At 41.0% G+C, this 27,948-nt stretch overlaps 3 protein-coding genes across 5 annotated transcripts in view; 2 read left to right on the top strand and 1 right to left on the bottom strand.

Moving 5' to 3' along the window:
* LOC308411799 (uncharacterized protein) overlaps positions 1-27,948 on the top strand; it is a gene marked incomplete at its 3' end in the record, with an annotated part of 120,081 nt that overhangs the window by 49,035 nt on the left and 43,098 nt on the right. The window lies entirely within an intron of this gene.
* Positions 1-27,948, bottom strand: part of LOC308411507 (UDP-sugar transporter protein SLC35A5-like) — a 47,948-nt gene that overhangs the window by 1,479 nt on the left and 18,521 nt on the right. The window contains exons 1-2 of one of the 2 annotated variants that reach the window (XM_080905425.1): positions 25,056-26,148; positions 17-285 (exon numbers count right to left, since the gene is read on the bottom strand). In XM_080905425.1, the coding sequence (XP_080761551.1) occupies positions 17-285; positions 25,056-25,917 (1,131 nt within the window). In that variant the 5' untranslated portion in view covers positions 25,918-26,148. Of the gene's footprint in view, positions 1-16; positions 286-25,055; positions 26,149-27,948 lie in introns of those variants that run through there. The other variant, XM_080905426.1, reaches the window with a different exon arrangement.
* LOC308411496 (uncharacterized protein) lies at positions 282-27,907 on the top strand. Of its 2 annotated transcripts, XM_080905401.1 has the most exons (22): positions 282-811; positions 7,417-7,485; positions 7,601-7,711; positions 7,841-7,966; positions 8,832-9,046; positions 9,409-9,502; positions 11,246-12,187; positions 12,288-12,339; positions 13,526-13,700; positions 13,794-14,017; positions 14,113-14,184; positions 17,482-17,651; positions 17,734-17,988; positions 18,091-18,178; positions 18,262-18,467; positions 18,578-18,703; positions 18,792-18,896; positions 19,012-19,122; positions 19,251-19,376; positions 26,393-26,534; positions 26,626-26,679; positions 26,760-27,907. In XM_080905401.1, the coding sequence occupies exons 1-22, from the start codon at positions 698-700 to the stop codon at positions 27,845-27,847; spliced, it is 4,665 nt and encodes a 1,554-aa protein (XP_080761527.1). In that variant the 5' UTR covers positions 282-697; the 3' UTR covers positions 27,848-27,907. The 2 variants fall into 2 exon arrangements, with proteins under 2 accessions (XP_080761527.1, XP_080761528.1); XM_080905402.1 differs by lacking the exons at positions 17,482-17,651; positions 17,734-17,988; positions 18,091-18,178 and having other exon boundaries at positions 26,760-27,905.

Below are 27,948 nucleotides of genomic sequence, written 5' to 3'. Positions count from 1 at the left end.
GTGGTTTGTCTCCTACCCCTCTTGACCTCTCAAACACCTCCCCGTTGATGACCCGTAGTTTCTCCCGCTGCAGGCTATATTCCAGGTCCTTGGGCCAGCTGGCATTGTAGATAAAGATGGCCAGCAGGACCGTGGGTGCCTGGAGGAAGAAGTCCAGCGAAGGGTGGAAGTCAAAGAGGAAGAGGGAGAGGCCTGTGACCAGAACAGTAGTGAACTGGCCAGTCAGCACATGGAACATGTTGTCTCTGAATTTTAAGATGAAGGCCACGGATAAGCCCAGGGCAGCTAGGGAGAACACAGAAGATTATGAGTTCTTCAAATGCATACTAGAGATAGATAAATGAACTAGTCCAGTTAATAACAAATTACACCCAGCAGCTGGATTAGTGTAACTTAGCACTGATGCCAGAAGCAGGACCAAATACCCACCAGGCTCTGTTCAAAGGCATAAAACAACTCAAGTACCAGCAGCTTACAAGATCACAAGTTAAGATGATTTTGTCTGTAGACGACAGAAATTGTACAAAGTAGTGGTTTTGCATGCTACAGTCTTTTGGAGCCCCCACCCCAACCCCTCCTCTATTTACGCCAGCTTTCATCTGATTGGCTGCCCCTACATCTGAGCTTCTACAAACAGAACCAGGTGCTGCACCACTTCCTCTGCTTATCAATTTGACAGACTTCCTTCAACCCAGCCATGCCTTCCAGCTCATCCTGGAGGACACAGTATTCCCCAAGCCCGCTGAGACCTCCTCCCAGTAGGACATGGCCAAAAACACCTCACCTACCTAGGAGTCCAGGAGGAATCCTGGTTAGATGCCCCGAGTACCTCAACTGTCTTCTTTTGATGAACATATTTTCTCTTCCTCAAGCAACTTATATAATCCACATGGACATGTTTGCATATAATTCAAAGCAGCAAACTAATTAAATTAAATTAAATTAAATTAAATTAAATTAAATTAAATTAAATTAAATTAAATTAAATTAAATTAAATTAAATTAAATTAGAGTGGACATCTCCAGCAACAGAAATGACAGTAGGAGATCTCAGTTCAATAAACATCACACTTATGCCTGCTTGATATTCATCTTTCAGTCATATGCTGTATAAAACAGTATTCAAATGTCCCTCTGATGTGAGAATGATGCACTACAGTGCTGACTGAAGTTATCAATCTTGTGATAGGCAGAAACACCAAAAGTTAAAAATGGAACAGTCAGGTCACTAAACTGCTGAGACTGGAGTGGGGCTGGTGGAAACTGTGGCAGACCAGGGCACTGAAACATAGACAGACAGTTCTTTTGCAATGAAAAACATAAACACCCATGCTCCCGGTAGGTTTCCGCTGTGTCAGCTGTTTACATTATAGGTGCTTATGCAGTAACCATGGTAACCACGGACTCTGAGCGGCTGGATCGACGGAGGTCAGACAACAATTTTACATATATGATCTTCAAACAGGACACAGCCATTATCCGTCCTGGCCTCATATCAAATGTGAACGCAGACTGAGTCTATGTTTGACGTTTGCTTTATATCTAATCTTCCTCTCAAACATTTAAACAGCAGCGACAGTGGCGTGTCTAGAAAATTTTTGTTGGGGGGGCCAGGTAGGGGCACAGATTTGGAGAAGGGTGGCAGATTTAATTGGCAGATAATGTTTTAAAAAAAAATTCTACCAACCCTTAACCATAATTCAATAATCCTATAAACCTAATAACCAAATGCACTTTTAACTCTTATTAGAATGAGATTTTAACCACTACGGTGCAAAGTTTTTAGATACTGCGTTGATAAAGTACAAGAGATACAATCAGTGCTTTGTCAGTGTTTACTCAGCAGTCAAGGACAACAATATTTGCATAGTATTTTTACTGACATATAGTGCACATATGTTTTGGGCAAAAACATTTTTGAAAATTAAAATACGAACATTTGTAACAAACAATTGACAAATTAGCCAATGCCAATGCAAAACTTTATCTGCCTGTTAAAAAAAGAAGATAATCTTCTCACAAACTGGTGTTTGATTTTGAAACAGGAAAAAAGTGGGGAAACAACTGAAAAGACTAACATTTGAATAAAACCTGAAAGCAAGTAAATACTTTCTATGCTGCCTTATGGTAAACTTTGGTAATATTGATAAAGAACAACACTGGCTGATGATAAAATACAGTCAGCTGGCATGGTGACACTGCCAGTATTAACCTGCAGGGCTGGACTGGGACAAAAAAATTGGGCATTTTTACTACAGACCGACCCACCAGGTAGTAAAGCCATAAAGACTTTGACTGAAAACAAACCCTGTTGTGACAGTGATGTACAGTCTTGTTGGTATATGTATGATTTCTATACATTTTACGTCAGATAAAAACTTTGGTTGTAAGATTTAGATAATTATTTAATAAAAACTAGGTATTTTAAATGAGAATAAGAAAGAAAAGTATTTCTTTGTGCCCACCTTTCCCTGTTAATGCCCTACCTGGCCCCCTGGCAAAACTTTGCTAGACCCGCCCCTGCACAGTTACCAGCTGTCTGCTACATAAAAAAGGATCCTGGTGTTATTTGTCTCTCAGAAACAGTTCATAACTTCCCTTCAACTCATTCATGTCACCTAAAAGGTAAACCTGTTTCTCCATCACCTGTTCAGCTCTGATGGTTCAGTAAGGACCTCTCCTGGTTTCATCTTCATGTTTCCCTCTCACCACATATCTAAACAGACATCATGACCAGCAGCTTTACAGCTGTGGCTCCAGCACACATCAGCTGATACTAGAAATTAATATTAAATACATTCTAACAACAGCCGATCAAGCTTAAACGTGCTGCTGTTGTTTAGCGCAACATCTGCTGGTTTCCTCTTTCTGGCGCAAAGTGGGCGATAAACAAGAGAGAAAAGCCGATCAGCTGATCATTGATCAGTTTCATGATTGAAGTAGCAACAGGAGAGGGAGGGGGAGAGAATGAGAGAAGAGGCAGCTGTGCAGCATAAAGACAGAATAAATCCAGCTTTGTGTCTTTTTTCCATTCTAGCTAAAGTCCGGGACAAACTGCGTCTCTTCTCAGCTCAATACGAAACGCGTAATATTTTCTCTGAATGAGGGACCATTCCATTTTTTTAAGGAGCCGTTGGCAACTCTACTAACCTTATGAATAAAATAAAGTTCACTATCAGTAACATCATAGCACCCACCCAGCTGTATAAAAACTCCGTCAAACTGGCTAGAACGCAGTATGAGTTATTGCAACTGACAGTAAAAAGTCAGCAACATGAAAATAAACTCCACCTAAACTTGGTTTATATCTGACCCAGATAGACTGCAGGTCATAACTTCTTACCTGAAGTTCAGTTCACCTGACACTCGGACTGGTGGCTGCTTCGGGTCTCTCCTCCTGCCTCCCCTTCCCTCATCCACCTGTTGCCTCTGTGGAAGCCCCGTCATAGCCACCACCAAACAACGGAGTTATTTCTACACATCGACCTGCATCTGGCCAATCCACCACCTCTCATTGTTCATGCCATTACAAAAAAAATAAGTCACTGGGGATATGCCCGGTATGCCCGATGGCCAGTCCAGCTATGTTAACCTGCAACCAAATCTGCAGCTCCATACAGCAATGTTACGACTTAGATTATATCTTATAACGCATAACTCTTATGTTAGCTGCCCTCAGTAGCATACTGTCTGAAATATTCCACAGCTGCAATAATTCTTTAAGTGTTATTTTTTTCCTTGGTATTCTAATTTCACCGAAGTTTACTAAACTCAACAAACTTGATATTACTTACCGGGACATTTATTCTGTCCTCATTTTCTTTCACCGAAAAATTGTTTCCTGCAGTGCCATCTTTCGCGCTTGGCTCTCCTACCTTTGCTAACGTGATGCGCGCTGCATTCACTTACACTCGGATATCTGAGCGTCACCGTGAAAACATAATCGGACATTTGATATTTGATTGAATTTTATTGTTTTGCCTTTGGGGTGGCACCTGGGGTGGCCAGTCTGGTTTGGGGGGTGGCCTGTGCCCCCCCAGGCCACCCCGCTGGACACGCCATTGAATACGGGACGATTCCGTTTTTTAAGGGACGGTTGGCAACCCTAGCTACTATCCAGGATAGATGCCTTCGTTTGGTAATATCCGATACACAAGCTGCCTCATGTTGCTTCCAGGTTGGGAAAGAATGAAAAGATAAACCACTTTCAAGCTTATTCTCTTGCCGGTCGTGCGATCGAACATTGCAGCCGACCACACAGCAAATAGGAACCATGGCTGTTGTGTGTGCCTTCGCTCCGCTCTTGTGGGGGGGGGGGCTTTTTTCGCTTGCGCTTTATTTTGACCACGAAAATGGCGCATCAGGCCAAAATCCTTTCCACGCCCACCCCGTTACATCACGCTCCAAAGCCCTATGGTAACTAATGTTATAAAAATGCTCCGCCTCTAATGAGCATTTGAGCAGCCAATCAGAATCATCTATGTCATGTGATCATGAGTACGGCAGCGGATATTTCTGGTGAGAGTTTCGAAGCACCATGGATGACGAATTTGAAGGTACCAGCTCTCAGGTATGAAGCTAACCTTCAAAAGTTACATGAATACAAACAGGTACCTTGTCGGGTTTTTTTTCGTTTGTTTGTTTTTGTGTTTTTGGTTGTTGTTTCTTTTGCTTTTTTTTGTTGTTTTTTAACCCTGTCCTGTCTGGCAGGTATTGCAATCAGACTTGTGATCTGAATGCATAGTCATTGTGTTCTTAGTGAATTTGAATTAACACAATAACCTCTGCGGTTGACAGACGTGCCCGAAATCACATGACCAATTTAAGGCGTCAGAACAAAAAGATGGAGCGACCCAGGCTTATGGCGTTATTTTTGTGCCAGTTTTCTGAGCGCACGAAAAAAAGGTTTGCAAGTGCAAATGTTGCATTTTGAGGGGAAATTTATTTTGAATGAAGAAAAGCTGAATTTGAGTGAACAAAATTCATTCATGCGTGCAAAAAATGTATTTCAGTGTTTGCTATTATCCATACACACAACAGCAGCCCCTCTCCCTCGGTTTTTCCATTTGCGCTCGCTCGCAATGTGTTGCTGGCGCTCTCAACATTTCTGCCTGTGCGCGCTCAACTCTTTCTCTACACCGTTATATTTGTGCCACAAAAACAGCCAATCACAGACTTGGATGCAAAAAAATCTGATTGGCTGTTCTGGTCTCCAATCAGCTCGAAGTGACGAAATGCAATATCCCAGAATCCATTTCAGTTAAAACTCAAACGAGGCAGTGGCGGAGGACCACAGAGTGGCAGAGTTTGAAATATTACTCTTTCTGGGTCACAAAATAAACTTTTAAGATATTTTCATGCGAGAATTGTGCTGTGTAAACTTCAAATATCTGCTTGATTCATCAAGACATCACATATTTCCATAAGTGCTCTAAAGTTTTTTAAGAAGATAGAGAAAGAGTTGAGCGCCCCCCCCCTCTTTCTTAAATAGATAACTATCATATCTGACATCATATCTCACAGTACAATAATATTGAATGGGTTGCATTGTTGTACCTTGTCATGTTTCTCAGGTCTTTGTCTGAATTTCTTATGAACATTACTTGTCATGTTCTTATGTTGTTGCTAAGGATTGTCTTATTGCACTGGAGTCACACTGGGTTAAATTTTTACACTTGGGTTTTAAGGGGTATTTATTATTTTCTTCATTATTGTATTTATGGGTTGTATGGAAGCCCCAAACACAATTTCATTGTTCCTGACAATGACAATAAATACTTAAATCTAAAAAAAAAAAAAAAAAAAATCTAATCCTCATACTCAATACTCAAAGCTTCATAGAACTGAAACAAACATTTATTTTTAGGTCCATTCTGCTGCTGATACATACTTTAGGTTTCTGAATATTAAACTTGTTGCTGCCTTTCACAGTGTTTAACTTGAAGACCCTGAGTACTTTCTCCCACAAATTATTATAAAATTATTTTAACATTACCTAATAAGACTGATTCAGGACAGACGGTTAGTTATTGTAAACTTTTCTAGCAGTCAACCACAAACAGGGAACAGGCTGTCTATTCTCTCCATCTGTCAGCTGCTGCTGGCTCTTCCTCCTCCTCCTCTACAAGTGTAACTTATAAATACATGTTCAGACTTTTATTACACAATCAGAGAGAGAGAGTGCAGGACAGACAGACAGGTGACAGTCTCAGGTGTATACACTGCTACAAAACAGCACCAGAGAAGGAGGATTTAGTGTTTGTGTTATTACGAGTGCTAAACAAGAAGAGTTCCCAGATGGTACAGTGGACACATGTGTGACTCCTGTGATTAAAGCATCTTTCTTTCAGCTTAACGAGTGAACCGTCAGCTCGTTCAAACACACGTTAAAGTCCGTTTGGCTCGACACCACCGAACAGAGGCAGCAATATAACATAGCTAACATTAACAGTGCAGTGAATCCTGCTTGTGCCGTGATATTCAGGACTGCAAACCGAGCAGCATCACTGACTTTCAGCTTGTTGTGTTTGTGGATATACGACTGATTTTAATTATCTATCAAATCATCACATTCTCTGTAAGATTAAGGTCAACTATATATATATTTAGAAGTAGAAGCTTTAAAACCAAGTTAACGCTGAAAGTACAAACATCACTAATGTCACACAACTTTGCCGACATGCGGCCAACACTAATGTTTCAATGTTCTTCATTATAAAACATTCGCACATAAATAAGTGACATAATATTCAGTACTTACTTTTGACAGTTTACTCTTCAGCTGCTGCCTTCTGCCGTATTATGCGGCAAAATTATCCACACCCATGGCCGCGCTATGAATTGCGGGATATATGGGACCACGAAGCGTGCACCGGACCACGCTTGATATTTGGGGAAATCGACGGCGCATTTGGAGTACACTTCGAGTTGGGACAGTCGTCACGTGGCGGTGACGTAATCACACTCAAAATGCGTACTTCAAGCGTGCGGTCTCTGAATTGGGACACAGCCCCAGTCTCCATTTCAACTTGTGTTGAAAGTGCGGACTTCAAATGATATTCTCTTAATTGTGTTAATAGGTCACGTAAAACCAGAGTTATGATTCGAAACAGTACAAACGGTGTTTTCTGAGGACAGCGCTACCAAACACTCTCCGTTGGCGACCAAAATTTTAAAAACAAAATTAAAAAAAAAAAAAAGGATGCATGTCTGCCATTACCTGCCAAAACCGGAAGTAACATAATATTTCGTGGGAAACGTAGTTTTTCCCCTCAGGGCCTTGGTGAACCTATACTGGTGGTTTTAAGTTATGTCTGACATATGTCTGTGCAGTTTCTGGGATGCTTAGACCTCAAAATGCACTGTTGGAAATTATTTTATTTTCTATGTTTTGTTTTGTTACGTTTCTTAAAACAGATGGTGATCTTTTCTAAAAGCGATAGGACAGGTGTGGAGGAGAGTGAAGCAAGAGAATGGGTTCCTAAGGTGGGCAAGAAAAATCCAGCAAAGTTTCTTCTCCTGTAGTTAATGATGTAAATATGTTGTTTCCACACATCCATGGAAAATGAGCAAAATATATATTTTTCTGCTCTAATAACAGTCTGTGAGCTCATCTGAAGATGATGGGACAGATGACTGGAAACCCACACAGGATGAATCTGAAGGCTATTCAGAAGAGGAGGAAGAACAAGAACGTAAAAGGATTCCTAAGGTAGCCATGAAAAACAAAACTGGGTGTCCTATGCCACAAAGAGATGTGAAATTCATCCTCAGTTTCACTGCTTCCACAATCTATCCATCAAAAATGAGCCAAACATATTGTTGTCTTCTCTTAAAACAGATGGTGGCAGCATCTGAAGAGGATGGGACAGATGACAGCAGACCCACACAGGATGAATCTAAAGATGATTCAAAGGATGAAGCAGAACATTTGGGACAAATGATTCACAAGGTGGCCATGGAAAAGGTAAAATTTGTTCTCAGTTTCAATGCATTCAACAAAATATGTCTTTGTATTCTTCTGCGTCAGATGGTCAGCTCATATGAAATATGCAAGGAGTAAAGGTATTGAAGGTACATGAGTTTAAATACCTGGAGTCAAGCATCCAAAGCAACAAGCAGTGCAAAAGGCCAGGCAGGGGATGGCAGGGCTCAAGATGCTAAGATTTTGTTTGGGAGTGACCAGAATGGAGAAGATTAGAAATGAGTGCATCAGAGAGACAGCTCATGTTGGGTGGTTTGGAGACAAAGTTAGAGAGGCAAAGCTGACATGATTTGGACATATGTAGAAGAGGCATAGTGAATATATTGTTCCATATGGAGCTGCCAGGCAGGAGGGAAAGAGCAAGCCCTTAGAGGGAGTTCAAGGATATAGTGATGGAGGATATAGATAGGGTTGGTATGAACGAGGAGGCGGCTATGGATAGAATAAGATGGAGGCAGATGATCCACTGTAGTGACCCCTAAAGGGAGGAGCCAGAAGAAGGAGAAGAACTTAGCTCATTTGAAGAGGATGGAACAGATGATGGGAAACCTCCACCAGATAAATTCAAAGACAATTGAGAAAAGATGAGTTTAAGGAAGAGGTGAGTTAGCTCCAGTCCATTTTAGTGAGGTCATGAGGAGGAGTAGTAGTGGGTTTCGTACACAAGATTAATTCAAAGACAGTATATATATGTTCAAAGAAATATAAAGGTCAAATCAAAAGTAGTCAGAATTACTAACAGTACTGCAGATAATTTATTTTCATTGGCATTTGTAAATATTAAGTAAGAGTAAGACAAAAAATAAAACTTTTTTAGTAGTTGTATGCGTCTTCTTTTTGTGTACAGGGGGCGTTCGTGAGCAGTGAGTTGCCACAGAGGACAGAGGAACGGCAACAGGTTGCTGTCGCCTCAAAGACTCAAAGGCATCACTATGTCAGAAATGGACACAAGTGTCCCATATGTGGACATGTATATACTGATATTGTTCAGCACCTAAGAGTCACAGAGCAGGTTGTAAATAAAACTGAGCTGACTCTTTTGAGCCAATTTTCTCATCGGCAGTAAGTGTCTTAATAAATTCTGAAAGATAAATTTATATTTACTGTCCCTACACATTTGTTCTAAGCACTGCATTTATTTGATACAGTGGTTTTTAACCTGGGTTCGATCGAACCCTAGGGGTTCGGTGAGTCGGTCTCAGGGGTTCGGCGGAGCCTCCGCCATGACATGCATGGCTCATTTTGTGCACCAGTAAAAAAATCACATTTTATTTTTCACTAAAGAGGGGTTCAGTGAATGCGCATATGAAGCTGGTGGGGTTCGGTACCTCCAACAAGGTTAAGAACCACTGATTTGATACAATTATCTTACACATCCAATTTCTATTTCCTCCTACTCAGAATTTTTTTTACTATTTTTACAGCTTTTCTACAAATCTGGACTGTCCAGTCCGCTTATGTCAGTCAAAACATCTTAATCGGCTTGACAAGCACCTGGAAAAGGTCCACAAATTACAGGTATGTTATTGACTTTGTGGTGTTTCTGTGTGGTTTTTGTGTGTTGGTGAGGCAGCCTTGATCTCTGGAATCAGATGTTTATGTTAAAGGGACTTACATTTAGCACCTTGCATTTTACATATTTGTTACTCTGGTGAAATGAAAGTCTTCCAGTTTCTATAGAAGAATACGGTGGTTCTTTCTTTGTCCGTATGCTGCATTTATATAATGTTCCTCGAGCTCTAGAAAGCATGTTGTGTGCATAGATAAAAACATGAAGGATGCCCAAATAAGTAAAATACTGACAGTTTTGATATATGGTTACTAGGGGTGCAATGATACACAAAATTCACGGTTCGGTTCGATACTTTGGTGTCACGGTTCGATATTTTTTCGATACAAAAAAAATGTTCATGCCTTTTTAATTTGTCATTTATTAAAATTATAAAGTTTTACAGTTTTTAGATTTTATGTTGCTGAAACAAAAAAGTAATAAAAAAAAACATATCTCAGGGCTCGCAAAATTTCAAAATCCCTGGTAGCCCTTTGGGCAGGGACTCTTCAGTTTTTGGTAGCCCAAAAGAAAATTTAAGTAGCCTGAATAAAAAAGAGAGCAATTTTTGATTTATGTTTTGTTTCCTGTTTTGTTTCCTTTACAATATTATACATTAAAGTATAATATTGTATAATTATATAATATTAACTTCTTTTCTTGTGCGTGTTTTTTATTTTGACAGCGAATGCGCACCTGCGGACCACTTATGTGCAGCCCTGGTTATTTAGCTCATCATATTGCAGCCACAGAAATTCTTTTGTCCATGAAACCATAAAGCTGCACTTTCTTTTTGCCTTATAGTCTGATTTGTCATAACTTTTCCGTTTTGTGGTAAGCTTTTCTTTGGCTGTCACTTCTTCACCCTGACCTGTCTTATTTGGCTCAGCAGAACTAAACAATACAATATGCTTCTTCTGGGCTATATTCTCAGCAGCATATTAAACATATTAGGTCCCCATAAGGAGAATCATGTGCTAACGGCTGTCTAAATGACTCGGGTAAAGTTTGTAGCATGCATGCTTGCTGTTTTTGTCTGCTTCCACTTGTCTTTTGCGCTAGGATGATGTTGGAGTAAATGTGCAGTCATATTCGTTGTGTTCCCACTAGTGCTGTCAGCGTTAATCTTGTTGAAATGACCTTAACGCCACAACACGGCAAATCTCCGTTAACGAGCTACCGCGGATCGCCCCGTGCCTGGGGCTGGACAGCCAACACGTTAACGAGCTAACTGCGCTAACACACTAGTTCCCACCCCATGTAATTGAGCATTGTGTGGCACATCCAACATACTGTTTTACTTTAGTCCATGACGCGCTTACCTTTAGGGTCATACTTCACATGAAGACCAAAATAGTTCCAAACACCAGATCTGAATGAGGGTGGGGGAGGTTCAATTTGCCATGGTGCAAGGAGAGCTTAACTTCTATCTGGCTAGCTTGCCCTGCGCTCAGTGAATCTGCATTCGACTACTCTGCCTAGGCTGCATTGTCGAGCGCAGATCCACTGAGCGCTTAACACAGACAGCATCGTCAGAAGGAAAGTTGATAAAATAAATTAAAAATTTTATATTGTTCGATACATATGCGTACCGAACCGAAAGCACTGTATCGAACGGTTCAATATCGATATGAGTATCGTTGCACCCCTAATGGTTACACAGAAAACTGTTTCAATTTAACCCTAATCACATCTAATACTAACTTTTTCAGAAACCTATGATTAAACTTTACATGCAAAAGGCCAAGGACAGACACGTTGCTAAAGAACTGGCACTTCTGAGGGCATCAAATCCCACACCACAAATGGTCTCACACATGGATGAAGTGGATGATGCTGTAATTGAGGAGGGCATCTTTAGGGCACTGGAGGAAGGGTCAAAGGTTGCTTCTGCTATAGCCTCTTCCAGCGAGGCTCCCAGTGACCATGCTACACTGATCCACCTGCCTGCTCCTCCCTCTGACAGCGAGGCTCACAGTGACCATGATACACTGATCCACCGGCCTGCTCCTCCCTCTGACAGCAAGGCTCACAGTGACCATGATACACTGATCCACCTGCCTGCTCCTCCCTCTGACAGCGAGGCTCCCAGTGACCATGATACACTGATCCACCGGCCTGCTCCTCCCTCTGACAGCAAGGCTCACAGTGACCATGATACACTGATCCACCTGCCTGCTCCTCCCTCTGACAGCGAGGCTCCCAGTGACCATGATACACTGATCCACCGGCCTGCTCCTCCCTCTGACAGCAAGGCTCACAGTGACCATGATACACTGATCCACCTGCCTGCTCCTCCCTCTGACAGCGAGGCTCTGGGTGACTCTACCAGACCAAACCTACAGCCTCCTCTCTCTGCCAGTGACACTCTCAGTGACCACACCATCCCAATTATGCAGCCTCCTTCTATCTCCAGCAGCAAGGTTACTTGTCATTCAACAGTGGTATCCCCTGATGTGTTAATCCCAAGCAGTGCACCTTACTATGCAGCAAAGCAAAGGAGGGGACGTCCTCTCCCGAGGACACCTGCTCCTGGTTGCAAACACTGTCAGATACTGTTCACTGAGCTACAGGTGGTGAAGCAGTTGCTAGAGTGTGAACTTGAAAGGAATCATGAGCTCAAGCAGATACACTCTTCAACCAAGCGTGCAAATGTGAGTATTGTTTATCTTGTATGATTGTACACCTCATTGTGAAACATTCTTTCATTTGCTTTTGATAAACAAATCTGCTTAATGATCCTTTTTATTTCAGGTTAAATATAGCAGACGTAAACGGTTTTCACCCAGCAAAGCCCCTCACTACGGTAAATAATATATCTTATCAAACTTACTACTGTAAAATTTCAAGTTTCATGTTTTATTGTCATGTACAGATAAACATTGTAGCCACAGCTTTACATGAACATATAGAAGTGAGCAGTTATATTAAAGAAGAAAATGTATTTATTAATAATAATAATAAATAACAAAATACTAAAGTATTAATATTAAGAGAATTTGTTTGGAATTTACAGTTGTGCAAAAACTTGTGCAGTAAGGATTTAAATTGGTTTATAGTGACAGTTTGTAGAGTCCAGTAGTTGTAGTGAGTGTGTAATGGTGTGTGCCGAATGTCTGCAGTTCAGAAGTCTGATAGCTTGTGGGTAGAAACTATCCCTGAATGTTCCTGAACCACCTGCCGGTCTGTGGCTGGGGTGGCTGTGATCAGAGAGGATCTGCTGCATCTTCCTCCTGCATGGCTGGCAGTTCAGTCCTGTTGATGCGCTGTGCTTGAGAGAATCTTGCATCGTATGACTGACCATCCTGGGATAGCGATCCCTACTCGATTCATTTATGAAGAGTCAGTTCCTCTAGGCTAGGGGTAGGCAACCTTTCTGATGACGAGTGCCGTCTAAAATTTCCTCAGAAGTCAATGTGCCATATGATTGCATTAGCAAAAAATGTAATAATGCTCTATGTTAACAGTTACACACTATATAGAGCAACTTTATAGAATTATATTATAGTGTGTAAATGTGTGCGTGAATGGGTGGATGACTGGATATGTAAAGCGCTTTGGGGTCCTTAGGGACTAGTAAAGCGCTATATAAATACAGGCCATATTTATTATATTTATTCTCAGATGTTGGCAGCTATCAGTGAATAGTTATCAGCTATTTTGAAACAAAAAAAGACACTTTTTATCCATAACAGCAAATGAACTGTACAACAGAAAATACAAATGCTATTTATGGTGTCCTCACAACAATGATAAGAAAAATAAACTGGGCCAATATGGCATGTTTGTTAATAAAGAGATACACATGCTCACACAGATATGTAGAGACAAATACTGTCAATAAGGCCTCTGCAATGTTTTGAAGACAGTTAAACTTGTCAGGTTGTGATGTCCAGCAGGTGAAAATGCAGCTCCATGACCACGCACAGCTATGGATTCCAGTTAACCAATACAAATGTACTTTGATATGACGTCTGTTCTTGCCTCATCAGTAAGACTGGTGGAAGAATTTAGGGCCCATGCAGAAGGTGTGAACCCTAGCAGAAAAATACGTGACAATGCAAAGCAGCGAGCCACTCATGTCATCCATTTTCTGGAATTCATGGCAGACCCAGCGATTCCAAACGTTGACCTTCTGTTTCTGAGGAACCATGGAAAAGTCCGTGAGTAAGTGTTTAATTTGAAGGATTATTAGTTTCTATATACATGTGTGCATATACAGTTTAACACATGAACTAATTTGTATTTTTGACTTTGGAGTTTTCTAGCACACCTGCAAGCAAAAGGGTTTAAACCAACAACTCAGAGAGCTTATCTCATGGATGCTATTGCTTTCATGAAATATATATTAAACATGTCACCACCACAAGTCAGACTTGGAAAAAAAAGGTTCAACGCCCTTTTGGTCGAACTGAGGGCACGTAACAGAGATGTTGGCCGTGAAGTAGTCGTGCACCAGCTGAATGTGCGGAGATCTAAGTCTAGTACGTATATAATACACATCTATACCTCTACCTACTTTAATGACATGATGTTAATAATAAAGTGTCTAAGGTATTGTGCTTACATTTTTTTTTAGAAAGACTTGTCAAAGCAGAAAAACATGCTTTGTTCATTGATGAGGCTCCCCAGAAGATTGCTGCCGCACTGGGTATGGATCACTGCAATGATCACAATGACACTGAATGTTCATTTTACTTAAGAGTGATTATACAGACTTCAGATCTGGGTTAAGACAAAGCCCCTACAGATCTTTACATCACAGTGACCCACACACTGAAACTGAGCTTATGTCTTTTCTGTCTAATGTCCAGTTTAAATTTAAGAATAATGTGCAGCTTGGTCAATGTAATGCACATGAAGCCAGAGCTAAAACACATCACCATTGCAGTGAAATATGTGCAGCTCTGCCTTAAGATGGAGCCCTGTACATTTTGATCTTGTTATTTCTGGGATGATTGTAAAGATAATTTTCATTATTATGGCTAGAATAAAGTGTAAGAGGTATTTGCACTTACAAAGAATAAGACTTTTACTTTTATTGTTTCATAAAAGGTGTCCACAATTTAAACTTTAATTGCAGGAAATTTAATTAAATAAGAATAAGGAAAATAAAATAATCACAAAACAATAATCAGATTACTTAAACTCTACTTATCTAACTAAGATGCTCTAAGCTAATGCTAAGTGTGTTCTTTTCTTTGGTGAGGAGAGGTTGGAGGAAGGATGTAAATCAAAATCCTTCTAAATTAACCGCCTAACACAGCAACAATGAGCAGACAAAAAGGAATGAATTCACAGGTTGGACAGGTTTTCAACTGTGAACCTCTTCGATCCAATCTTTTGGGCTGCTCATCTTGCAGAAGACAAAAAAGAAAAACACAAAATCTCTTCTTCACCTCACCTGTTCACCACCCCCCCCCCCCCCCCCCCCCTTCTCCTACTGGACGTCATATCTTCCCACACCTTATCTATCAATGTGTAGCTTTTAAAATTGTGAATGCTTCATTACATTTTCATTGTTATTCTTAACATAGAGCATTCATATTCAATCACTTCATGTTTCATTCAGTTTATGTGATTCTACTTCAGTTAGATTTGTCTTTAGGACATTTTCACAAGAACATCCATTGTAACTTAATCCCTTTCCAATTCGAATGCTTTAAAACTCAGTTAATTACCATTTATTTCTCTAGTTATTTTATGATTTAATGAAAACATACATTTTGTTTGTCAGATATTCTTTGAGATTATTAGCTCCACTGTGTCACATTATACACAACACACAGAAACACACACACCAAGGTCAGACACTCTGTGAGGCCTGTTATTAGAATCACTGTTATTCTACAGGGAGTGCAGAATCATTAGGCAAATGAGTATTTTGTCTACATCATCCTCTTCATGCATGTTGTCTTACTCCAAGCTGTATAGGCTCGAAAGCCTACTACCAATTAAGCATATTAGGTGATGTGCATCTCTGTAATGAGAAGGGGTGTGGTCTAATGACATCAACACCCTATATCAGGTGTACATAATTATTAGGCAACGTCCTTTCCTTTGGCAAAATGGATCAAAAGAAGGACTTGACAGGCTCAGAAAAGTCAAGAATAGTGAGATATCTTGCAGAGGGATGCAGCAGTCTCAAAATTGCAAAGCTTCTGAAGCGTGATCATCGAACAATCAAGCGTTTCATTCAAAATAGTCAACAGGGTTGCAAGAAGCGTGTGGAAAAACCAAGGCACAAAATAACTGCCCATGAACTGAGAAAAGTCAAGCGTGCAGCTGCCAAGATGCCACTTGCCACCAGTTTGGCCATATTTCAGAGCTGCAACATCACTGGAGTGCCCAAAAGCGCAAGGTGTGCAGTACTCAGAGACATGGCCAAGGTAAGAAAGGCTGAAAGACGACCACCACTGAACAAGACACACAAGCTGAAACGTCAAGGCTGGGCCAAGAAATATCTCAAGACTGGTTTTTCTAAGGTTTTATGGACTGATGAAATGAAAGTGAGTCTTGATGGGCCAGATGGATGGGCCCGTGGCTAGATTGGTAAAGGGCAGAGAGCTCCAGTCCGACTCAGACGCCAGCAAGGTGGAGGTGGAGTACTGGTTTGGGCTGGTATCATCAAAGATGAGCTTGAGGGGCCTTTTCGGGTTGAGGATGGAGTCAAGCTCAACTCCCAGTCCTACTGCCAGTTTCTGGAAGACACCTTCTTCAAGCAGTGGTACAGGAAGAAGTCTGCATCCTTCAAGAAAAACATGATTTTCATGCAGGACAATGCTCCATCACACGCGTCCAAGTACTCCACAGCGTGGCTGGCAAGAAAGGGTATAAAAGAAGAAAAACTAATAACATGGCCACCTTGTTCACCTGATCTGAACCCCATTGAGAACCTGTGGTCCATCATCAAATGTGAGATTTACAAGGAGGGAAAACAGTACACCTCTCTGAACAGTGTCTGGGAGGCTGTGGTTGCTGCTGCACGCAATGTTGATGGTGAACAGATCAAAACACTGACAGAATCCATGGATGGCAGGCTTTTGAGTGTCCTTGCAAAGAAAGGTGGCTATGTTGGTCGCTGATTTGTTTTTGTTTTGTTTTTGAATGTCAGAAATGTATATTTGTGAATGTGGAGATGTTATATTGGTGTCACTGGTAAAAATAAATAATTGAAATGGGTATATATTTGTTTTTTGTTAAGTTGCCTAATAATTATGCACAGTAATAGTCACCTGCACACACAGATATCCCCCTAAAATAGCTAAAACTAAAAACTACTTCCAAAAACATTCAGCTTTGATATTAATGAGTTTTTTGGGTTCATTGAGAACATGTTTGTTGTTCAATAATAAAATTAGTCCTCAAAAATACAACTTGCCTAATAATTCTGCACTCCCTGTATTCTCAGATTCATTACACTGGTTAACTTACACATTTTCTTTCCTTTGTTTCATTTATTTTCAACATGCCAGAAACTGAGCATAACTAACCCTCAGTAAAACAAGTTACAAGTTATGGTATCTGGAACAGATTTACATTCAATATTTAGAGTTATATTTTGGACACACACACACACACACACACACACACACACACACACACACACACACACACACACACACTCAGCCATTATAACAGCCATTTCTACTACTCAAACACATTTGCATTTGTTATCTATATGTAGAGGCGGCAAGGGGCGTGAGACTTTTATCTCTTTCTATCTTCTATCTTAAGACACATTACAGGGTTTTGTAATTGGAAACTGGGTTTTTTGTATGGTTGGTCTGGAAAATTTGTTTGATACTTTGTGGTACTTGCATGGTCCTTGAGACATGGTGCTTGTAAAATCCCTCTATAATCTGCACAAGGGACTGGACATGTAAATGCAGTGTATGTGTTAGCATAGCATATTAATACATGTAGTGTTCTCTTTGTGTTTTTACAGATGACCTCGAGAAGCAACCCCAGAGCAGAACAATATTGAAATTGTTTTTTGGACTGTTGGGCGGATATATTATTGCCATAACTGGTCACCGAAAGGGAGTGATCATCAACATGACTACTGAGGAGGTTGAAATGGCAGAAAAAGCTAAGCAGGGTGCCCGCATCATCCGTGTATGTACTAAAACGATATAAATCTAAGTATACATAGACATTTTTTTATTCAGCTGAATAAAAATGTATTTTCATGTATTAGGTTAAACAGCACAAAACTCAAAGATATCATGGGCAAGCAGCTGTCCCCCTGTACAAGAATGAGTATACCTGGTTGCAGCGTTACAATCATATCAGAGAGTATGTTGAAGGCGGTTCGGAGGCACCGACTTTTTTCCACAGTTCTAGTGGAGGTGTTCTTCATAGACTACCGGTATTTTTCAAGGCAGCCTGGGAGATGATGAATCTGGGGATTGCCCCCACCTTCAACATGCTACGTTCCTCCTGTAGCACTTATGTGAGAAAACTTTTCATTTTTATTTTTTGACACACAATGAAGTAGGTTAAAGTGTCATGGGTTTTATTCATGTGGTTTCTTTTTAAAACATTATTCTTTCAGGCCAAGCGACAGTTGGGACGTAAATCTTACGACAGAGTGGCAACATTTATGTGCCATGATGCCATCACAGCCAAAAGATTTTATCAAGGTTATTTAAATAAGCTAAAGTGAAGTCATATATTTATCTATACACTTACATTTATTCATATTTAGTAATATTGCTTTGCACAGCTGAGGACCCTGCAGAGGACACACTCCAGAGCCGAGCACTGACCACCAATGCAATTGCAACATATGCAGCAAATAAAAGGAAAAGGAGAGAGGACAGAGGATCTGTGCAGGACGAGGACAGTGAAGGATCTGACAAGGAAGAGCAGCAGTCATCAGGAACAGAGGAGCTTTTAGACAGAACGCTCTTCCAGTGTAGCAGTAACAAGGTATGTGTGCCCTGATTCCCTTGGTAAGAGTTTTGATTGGTTGCACTTCTTTCATATATAATCATTTACTCCATCATGAACAAAACATATTTAATTTGTACCATAAACAGATGGTGAGCCCAGGTCAGGGTGAGGTTGCCTGTAGTGCCGGAGCCACAATAAGAGAAACTAAACAGGATTTGAAAAAGGGGGTGGAGCATCTACAAAAAGTGACATACCAGTTGCGCAAGAGAAAAGTATGTAATGTATGTTCTTGTGCTTGTTTTTAGTGTTTTCACTGATTACTAATCTTTTACCTTTTTACTTTTACTTTTCTAAAATCAGATGGTGGTCTTTTACAAAAATGATAGGACAGATGTGGGGAAACTCACACAAGAAGACAATCCAGAAGAGGAGGAGGAGGATGAAGCGAGGGAATGGGTTCCTAAGGTGGGCAGGAAAAATCCAGCAGAGTTTCTTCTCCTGCAGTTAAAGATGTAAGTGTTTTGTTTCCACACATCCATGAAAAATGAGTAAAATATATATTTTTCTGTTCTAATAACAGTCTGTGAGCTCATCTGAAGATGATGGGACAGATGACTGGAAACCCACACAGGATGAATCTGAAGGCTATTCAGAAGAGGAGGAAGAACAAGAACGTAAAAGGATTCCTAAGGTAGCCATGAAAAACAAAACTGGGTGTCCTGTGCCACAAAGAGATGTGAAATTCATCCTCAGTTTCAGTGCTTCCACAATCAATCCATCAAAAATGACCAAACATATTGTTGTCTTCTCTGAAAACAGATGGTGGCAGCATCTGAAGAGGATGGGACACATGATAGCAGACCCACACAAGATGAATCTAAAGATGATTCAAAGGATGAAGCAGAACATTTGGGACAAATGATTCACAAAGTGGCCATGGAAAAGGTAAAATTTGTCCTCTGTTTCAGTGCATTCAACAAAATATGTCTTTGTATTCTTCTGCGTCAGATGGTCAGCTCATATGAAATATGCAAGGAGTAAAGGTATTGAAGGTACATGAGTTTAAATACCTGGAGTCAAGCATCCAAAGCAACAAGCAGTGCAAAAGGCCAGGCAGGGGATGGCAGGGCTCAAGATGCTAAGATTTTGTTTGGGAGTGACCAGAATGGAGAAGATTAGAAATGAGTGCATCAGAGAGACAGCTCATGTTGAGCGGTTTGGAGACAAAGTTAGAGAGGCAAAGCTGACATGATTTGGACATATGTAGAAGAGGCATAGTGAATATATTGTTCCATATGGAGTTGCCAGGCAGGAGGGAAAGAGCAAGCCCTTAGAGGGAGTTCAAGGATATAGTGATGGAGGATATAGATAGGGTTGGTATGAACGAGGAGGCGGCTATGGATAGAATAAGATGGAGGCAGATGATCCACTGTAGTGACCCCTAAAGGGAGGAGCCAGAAGAAGAAGAAGAACTCAGCTTATTCGAAGAGGATGGAACATGATGGGAAACCTCCACCAGATAAATTCAAAGACAATTCAGAAAAGATGTGTTTGAGGAAGAGGTGAGTTAGCTGCAGTCCATTTTAGTGAGGTCATGAGGAGGAGTAGAAAGCTGCAGTAAATCTAATGATCGTGCTCGTGTATGTATAATACCAGCAGTGAGTTCTGAGGACTTGGACGGTCCAAAAACTATTTGCTAACAAATCAGCACAGGCACTTATAGTGGTGCACTATTACAAAATGCTTTTACTCACAAATAGGGGGCTAAAGTTCATTCCTTGCAGTTTGATTTGTTTCTAAAACAATCAATACCAACATGAAACTGGTTTATAATTTTTTTCTTGTTCTTGCATTTCTTTTTTTTTTTTTTTTATTAAAGTTTTTGCATCGACTTTTACAAAAGATAAATTGAACAATATGCCGTTTTCTTTTTAAAGAACATAAAGCAATATAAAACATACATTCCCACCTCATGATTATAGCAGTACCAGTGGGTGTACAAACAGAAAAAGGAAAAAGTCCAATCTAATAATACTAGTAACAAACCCAAGGGTACAAGACAACAGTTCCTGAGTGTACAAAGGAGATGTGGAGAGTATCCAGAACCCACACCCCCACACAGACACATAAAAACCAAAACACACAAAAAAAAAAAAAAAAAAAAAAAAAAAAAAACCACAGATGATAAGTGGTCAGCTTAGTGATAGGGATAAGTCAATTCTGTTAGAGAAAACAAAATATGTATAAAGTAGTTAAATAAATACTAGGGCGCAGGCACAATAGAATCCATATACTTAAACTTAGGCCTCTTACTTAAACATAAGATAAGAAAAAAATAAAATATGATAGAGTCTGAGCTGGCTAATTGGGAGCATTGCGAGACCGCAAAGTCTGAACATGGTCAAAAAAGGGTTGCCAGGTCTTAAAAAATTTGGCCGTAGACCCGCGTAGGGTGAATTTAATCTTTTCGAGTTTGCTAAAGTGCAAAACGTCTCTGATCCAGATTTCCCAGGATGGGACGGAAGGGGACTTCCAACATAACAATATTCTGCGTCTTGCCAATAAGGTGAAAAATGCTACCAGATCCGCTTGAGGCGTCGGCAAGGCAACTGAATCAGGAAGAACCCCAAACAAAGCAGTTAAGGGCACAGGTTGGAGGGTTAGCTGGGTGATCTTAGATAAAATCAAGAAAATATTAATCCAGTATTGTTTGAGGGATGAACATGACCAAAACATATGCATTAAAGAGGCAGGTGTTTGATGACAACGGTCGCAATCAGGGCTAAGATTGGGGTATATTTGAGCTAGTCTGGCCTTAGTCCAATGTATACGGTGCAGAATCTTACATTGAATCAGCCCGTGTTTGGCACAGAATGAGGAGCCATGGACCCGGTAAAGAATTTTATCCCAAGAGTCATCCTGAATCACACACCCCAGATCCTGCTCCCATGCCAATTTAATAGCCGAGATTGAAGAATTGCCAAAGGAGCATATTCTCCCATACAAACAGGAGATCAGGCCCTGTAATGAAGGGGGAGGCGATAGAAGGTTATCAAAGTCATGATAAGAAGGTCTAGATGGAAACTGAGAGGATTTCTCCTTAACAAAACTCCGGATTTGTAAATAGCGAAAAAAGTGACTTTTTGGAAGGCCAAATTTCAATGAGAGCTGTTCAAAGGAGGCAAATGTATTCTGAATGTACAGATCAGAAAAAGACCTAATACCCAAAGAGGCCCACAAATAAAAAGCACCATCAGCTAACGAAGGCTGAAAAGAGGGATTTTTCACAATGGGTGATTGAAGGGGAAAAAAGGTCAACTTAAAGTAACGACGAAATTGATACCATATTTTCAAGGTAACTTTGACAATAGAGTTATTATAAGAACCTGCACTCGGAGGCTGCTTTTGGGCATAAATCAGGGCTGGTAAAGAGGCTGAGACACAGGAAGAAGTCTCCAAACTGAGCCAGGCCGGGGCATTATTCGTGTCCTCCCCCTGTAGCCAATACCTGAGAATACGAATATTACATGCCCAATAATAGAACATAAAGTTTGGTAAAGCCATCCCCCCCATCTTTTTCGGTCTTTGAAGATATGTCTTGCGTATTCTGGGGTTTTTTTTGTTCCAGATGAACCCAGATAGAATCTTGTCTAATTTAACAAAAAAGGAAATTGGAATAAATACAGGGACACACTGAAAAAGAAAAGAAAGTCTGGGGAGGATATTCATTTTAATTGTATTTATGCGCCCTGCTACAGACAGATGGAGTAGAGACCATCTGTCCAAATCCTGCCTAACTTTCTCCACAAGTGGGTCGAAATTAAGCTTGAAAAGAGCATGAAAATGACTTGTAATTTTAACCCCTAAATATGTGAAGTTGTCTGATACAACTCGAAAAGGCAGTGCTGTGCACTGATATTTCTGTGCAGCAGCATTCAGGGGAAACAGTTCGCTATTAGCAAGATTCAGTTTATAGCCAGAAATAAGGCTAAACTGTTCAAGTATTGAAAGTACCAAAGGGAATGAGGATGCTGGCTCTGAGATATAAAGAAGCAAGTCATCTGCATATAAGGAGACTCTTTGTTCTATACCATTTCTAAAAACCCCGGTGATACCTGGGTTTGATCTTAGCGATATGGCTAGGGGCTCAATTACGATTGCAAATAGCAATGGCGACATAGGACAGCCCTGCCTAGTCCCCCTAAACAGGGGAAAGAAGTCAGAGCATGTGCCATTTGTTTTGACAGCGGCAAGCGGGGAAGTATAAAGAAGTTTCAACCAGGAGATGAATATTTTACCAAAGCCGAATTTATCTAAAACATAAAAGAGGTATCCCCACTCTACCCTGTCAAAAGCCTTCTCAGCATCTAAACTGATCCCAAACTCAGGGCTGTTGGAGTCTGAGGGATTGTAAAGGACATTAAACAAACGTCTAAGGTTAGAGAAGGCGTATCTCCCTTTAATAAAGCCTGTTTGGTCCAGATTGATTAGAGATGGTAAGACTGCTTCTACACGCCTCGCTAGAAGTTTAGCAAGGATTTTATAATCCACATTTAACAAAGAAATGGGACGGTATGAGCCACATTGTAGTGGATCCTTATCCTTTTTTAGGATCAGGGATATAGATGCCTGCAGTAGAGAGGGTGGGAGGGATCCAACTTCCAGTGAGTGCTTATACATATTTATCATGAGCGGAGCCAGTTTAGGCATGAATTTACGATAGAACTCAACCGGAAACCCGTCCTGTCCGGGACACTTAGAACACTGCAGTTTGCTGATAGCTTGCATGATCTCTTCTACAGTTACTGGTCCCTCCAGCTGGAGGCTGTGTGTCTGATCGATTGATGGGAGCTTAAGATGATTGAAAAATGAGTCCAAAGCCTCCGTACTAAATGCACACTCAGACGCATAGAGAGATGAATAAAAGTCTCGAAATTGGTCATTAATTATTCTAGGATCCATAGAGACACCACTTAATGTCTGAATCCGAGGAATGGAGTGTGCAGCTGCTGCACTACGGAGCTGATGAGAGAGCAGTTTACTGGCCTTATCCCCATATTCATACTGGGAGTACTGACATTTCAGCAACATCTCTTCAGCCCGAGCAGAGGACAGGTGATCAAACTCAGTCTGCAAAGACAGCCTATCATTATAGACCTCTGGTGCCGGGCAAACGGCATACAACTCGTCTAATTGCGATATGCGTATTATGAGCTCGGACAATTTTGCTTTCCTTTGGTTTGCCTCAAAACCAGCATAAGATATAATATGTCCCCTGATAAAAGCCTTAAATGTTTCCCACAAAATAGAGGGTGATATTCCGGGTGTAGTATTTGTCTCTATAAATAAGTCTATCTTGGAATTCAGAAATGTGGTGAACTTATCGTCTGACAGCGAGCGTGTATTCAAACGCCATGGAGCTGGCGGAGAACATTGGCCCACTGCCAAATCTAGAGTCAACGGAGCATGATCTGAAATGACAATAGCACTATGAGAGCAAGAGCGAATCTGTGAAGTAAGTCGACTGTCCAGTAGGAAGTAATCAATACGAGTGTATGTATGATGAACAGGGGAGAAAAAGGTGTATTCTCTACGTGTAGGGTTGAGGAAACGCCAGGCATCAATAACAGAGAATTCTTTAAGGAACGTATTAATAATTTTGGAAGAGTTGGATTGCCTACCAGGCTTATTTGAGGATCGATCCAGCGGCCCGAGCCAGCAATTAAAATCGCCACCAAGAACCAAATAGTGGGAAGAGAAATCAGAAATTTTAGTGAAAAGAATACTAAGAAAATTTGGATCGTCCCAATTGGGAGCATAAACATTGGCAAAAATAAATTTAGTGTTCCAAATACTACCACTCACAATAATGAATCTACCATTCTGGTCCGCTATAACCTTAGAAGAAACAAATGGCACTGATTTGTGTATTAAAATAGCAGCACCACGAACTTTGGAATTAAATGTAGAGTGATAGAGTTGACCCACCCACCCCTTGCGAAGTCTAAAATGATCTGAAATTTTTAGGTGTGTTTCTTGTAAGAACACAACCTGGGCGCCCAAAAATTGCAAATGATGAAGGACCTTGCTCCTTTTAATAGGTTGGTTCAGGCCTTTACAATTCCAGCTACAGAACTTAAATGAGTAACCTGCTTGTTGATTATTAATATTTAATTGCGGTGCCATATTAAAACATAGGTTGAGAAAAGCCACAGCTGACCAATGAAAAACACGCAAAAAACAAAATCAGTGTACAGAACAGTACAACATAAAAACAAAAAACACCCAAACTTCCCCCTAAATGCTGAAGCATCTTCCCTAACAAGATGCGCGCACCCCTCGCTAAACACACCCCTGAGCACTTCCTCCCAACCATTCGAAGTCCCAGTTGAGTTTAAGCTCCGTGCATTACAAGGCAAAGACAAATCAAGGATTATATGAGAGTATATTAGAACGAGACACATCCTAAAAAAAAAAAAAAAAAAAAAAAAAAATTATTTCAAAGAAATTAAGCAAGATGGACATATCAGCCCATGGACTAAGACACTTATGTACCCTGAGAGGCTGGGCCCCCCAGGATCTTATTGGCAAAGTCCGTGGCAGACGCAGGATCAGTAAACTTACGTATAACTCCATCTGGAAGTGTCACCCTCAGTTCCGCAGGGTAGAACAGGCAGAACTTGATCCCAGGACAGGAATGCAGAAGGCGCTTGACACCAGTAAACTGTGAACGCTTTTTAGCCACTGCAGGTGTAAAGTCTGGAAAAATGGAAATCCTTCTGCCCTGGTAAAGTAGAGGAGAATTTGCCCCTGCAAGACGTAGCAGCTGTTCCTTGACATGGAAGTAATGGACTCTAATGAGAAGTGGGCGAGGAGGCGTTCCCTCTCTGGGCTTTGACCCAAGGGACCTGTGAACCCGATCTAACAAGGGTGCTTCATTCAGTTTCAGAAGATCTTGCAGGAGATGGGAAATAAACTCCCTAGGGTTGGAAGACTCCAAACCCTCGGGGATGCCAACAAGGCGAATATTGTTACGCCTTGATCTTCCTTCTAGATCCTCACATTTAGCTTGGAGTTGTCTGACCTCCTCCGTTAGGACCTTTACAGCAGATTGAAGAGAAGTCAGGTCGTCACTGCAGGTTGTAGCTGAAAGCTCCAAATCTTTAATGGTAGTCCCTTGAGCATTAACGGTGGCCTGTAGGGTGGTTATAGCAGCTTTAAACTCAGCCTTCACAGATGATATTTCTGACCGCAGTGTATGGGTAACCGTGTCAATCTTGCATTCAAGCTTGTCGCAGATGTCCCGTTTCAGAGCCTCCAATGCTCTGGTAAATGTGGCTTCACCGAGCGGTGCGCCCGCACCCTGCTCGTAGCTGCTCTCTGTGATAGCCGCGTCACGTTGGGATTCGCGGCCCAGCTCCGGGCTCTGAGAACCACCCGCGCCGGCTTGACCCCGTTTTCGACGGTGCTCCCTCTTATCTGCCATTGTACAAAAAGAAAAATGAAGAGCAAATGGTGAGGCTTTTAGTGGGAGAACTTGATTGCCCGGACGCAACTGCTACGGTCACCACAGCCAACCAGGAAAGAAGCTCCTACGGCCTTTCCCAGAAGTTGTCAAAAGTAGGTTTCCCGACCTCAGAGAGTGAAAAAATAAAAAAAATAAATAAACGAGCGGATGCTCGGCGGCAAGAACGGTTATTTAGAGCCTACAGGGCTGATATAGTAAATGCGGATGCGTCTTAAACCAATATTTTTGTCATTGCTTTGCGGAGCCCCGGGAGACACGTCTTCACACCATAGTCTTCTTGCATTTCTGTGTGTTATATGTACAGGACAGAGAAACGGCGATGAGCTCATTACGATTACAGCACCAAATTCCAGTTGTTACATAACAAATCTGAACATTACATCTAGATGAGCTAAAGTAACCTTGTTTTTCTTTGTCAATCATCATTTTTCAGATGCAGCAGGCCTATGTAAGCCAAGACAAAGCAATGACTGTGAATAAGAGTTCAGAAAAAAGGGTGATTCACCAAACCAGATGCTTGAAGAGGCTCACTTTTCATCAATCAACTCTCTTTGAAGACACCATACCCAGATCTGGTAACTGGAAACCAGCAGCTGTAGTAAAAATACACAAGTTCAAAGAACTTTAAGGTGAAGTGGTATTTATTTATTTCTCATTTGGTCTTAGATAACAACAAGAAAGACCAAAGTGGAATGTCATCTGCAGCAATAATAACCTCAGGTAAATATTAACATTATATTGCACAATATGAACAATGTTAAGTTAATGAGTAAGTAAATGATTATTTTCTTAAAATAAAGAACAACTGGAGGAGAAAGAGATACAAGAAGAGTCTCTGGAGAAGATGAAGAGTGAAGACAAAGTAGGAGAGAGAAAAGAAAAAGTACAGCAGGAGCCTCTTAAGAAGATGAAGAGTGAAGCCAAAGTAAGAGAGAGAAAAGAAAAAGTACAGCAGGAGCCTCTGAAGAAGATGAAGAGTGAAGCCAAAGTAAGAGAGAGAAAAGAAAAAGTGCAGCAGGAACCTCTGGAGAAGATGAAGAGTGAAGCCAAAGTAAGAGAGAGAAAAGAAAAAGTGCAGCAGGAGCCTCTGGAGAAGATGAGGAGTGAAGCCAAAGTAGGAAAGAGAAAAGAAAAAGTGCAGCAGGAGCCTCTGGAGAAGATGAGCGGCAAAAGGAAAAGGAAGGAAGAAAAGATACAGGCAGAGCCTCTGGAGAAGATGAAGAGTGAAGCCAAAGTAGGAAAGAGAAAAGAAAAAGTGCAGCAGGAGCCTCTGGAGAAGATGAGCGGCAAAAGGCAAAGGAAGGAAGAAAAGATACAGGCAGAGCCTCTGGAGAAGATGAAGAGTGAAGCCAAAGTAAGAGAGAGAAAAGAAAAAGTACAGCAGGAGCCTCTGGAGAAGATGAGCGGCAAAAGGAAAAGGAAGGAAGAAAAGATACAGGCAGAGCCTCTGGAGAAGATGAAGAGTGAAGCCAAAGTAGAAAAGAGAAAAGAAAAAGTACAGCAGGAGCCTCTGGAGAAGATGAGCGGCAAAAGGAAAAGGAAGGAAGAAAAGATACAGGCAGAGCCTCTGGAGAAGATGAAGAGTGAAGCCAAAGTAGGAAAGAGAAAAGAAAAAGTGCAGCAGGAGCCTCTGGAGAAGATGGGCGGCAAAAGGAAAAGGAAGGAAGAAAAGATACAGGCAGAGCCTCTGGAGAAGATGAAGAGTGAAGCCAAAGTAGGAAAGAGAAAAGAAAAAGTGCAGCAGGAACCTCTGGAGAAGATGAAGAGTGAAGCCAAAGTAAGAGAGAGAAAAGAAAAAGTACAGCAGGAGCCTCTGGAGAAGATGAAGAGTGAAGGGGGAAAAAGGACTCTGAAAATAAGGTGCAATTTATTCCATTGCTCCCAGTAAGCCCAAGAAATGCCTTATTTGAGGGCTTTTGCATTGTATTTGTTTTTGAAGATCCCACTTTTTTATTACATAAAAGAGTTGTTAATAAAAAGTGATCATCT

Source organism: Rhamphochromis sp. 'chilingali', assembly GCF_963969265.1.
Source record: "Rhamphochromis sp. 'chilingali' genome assembly, chromosome: 15".
Taxonomy (NCBI): domain Eukaryota; kingdom Metazoa; phylum Chordata; class Actinopteri; order Cichliformes; family Cichlidae; genus Rhamphochromis; species Rhamphochromis sp. 'chilingali'.
The sequence above is the reverse complement of the archived record's forward strand: the minus strand, read 5'-3'. Positions and strand labels throughout refer to the sequence as shown.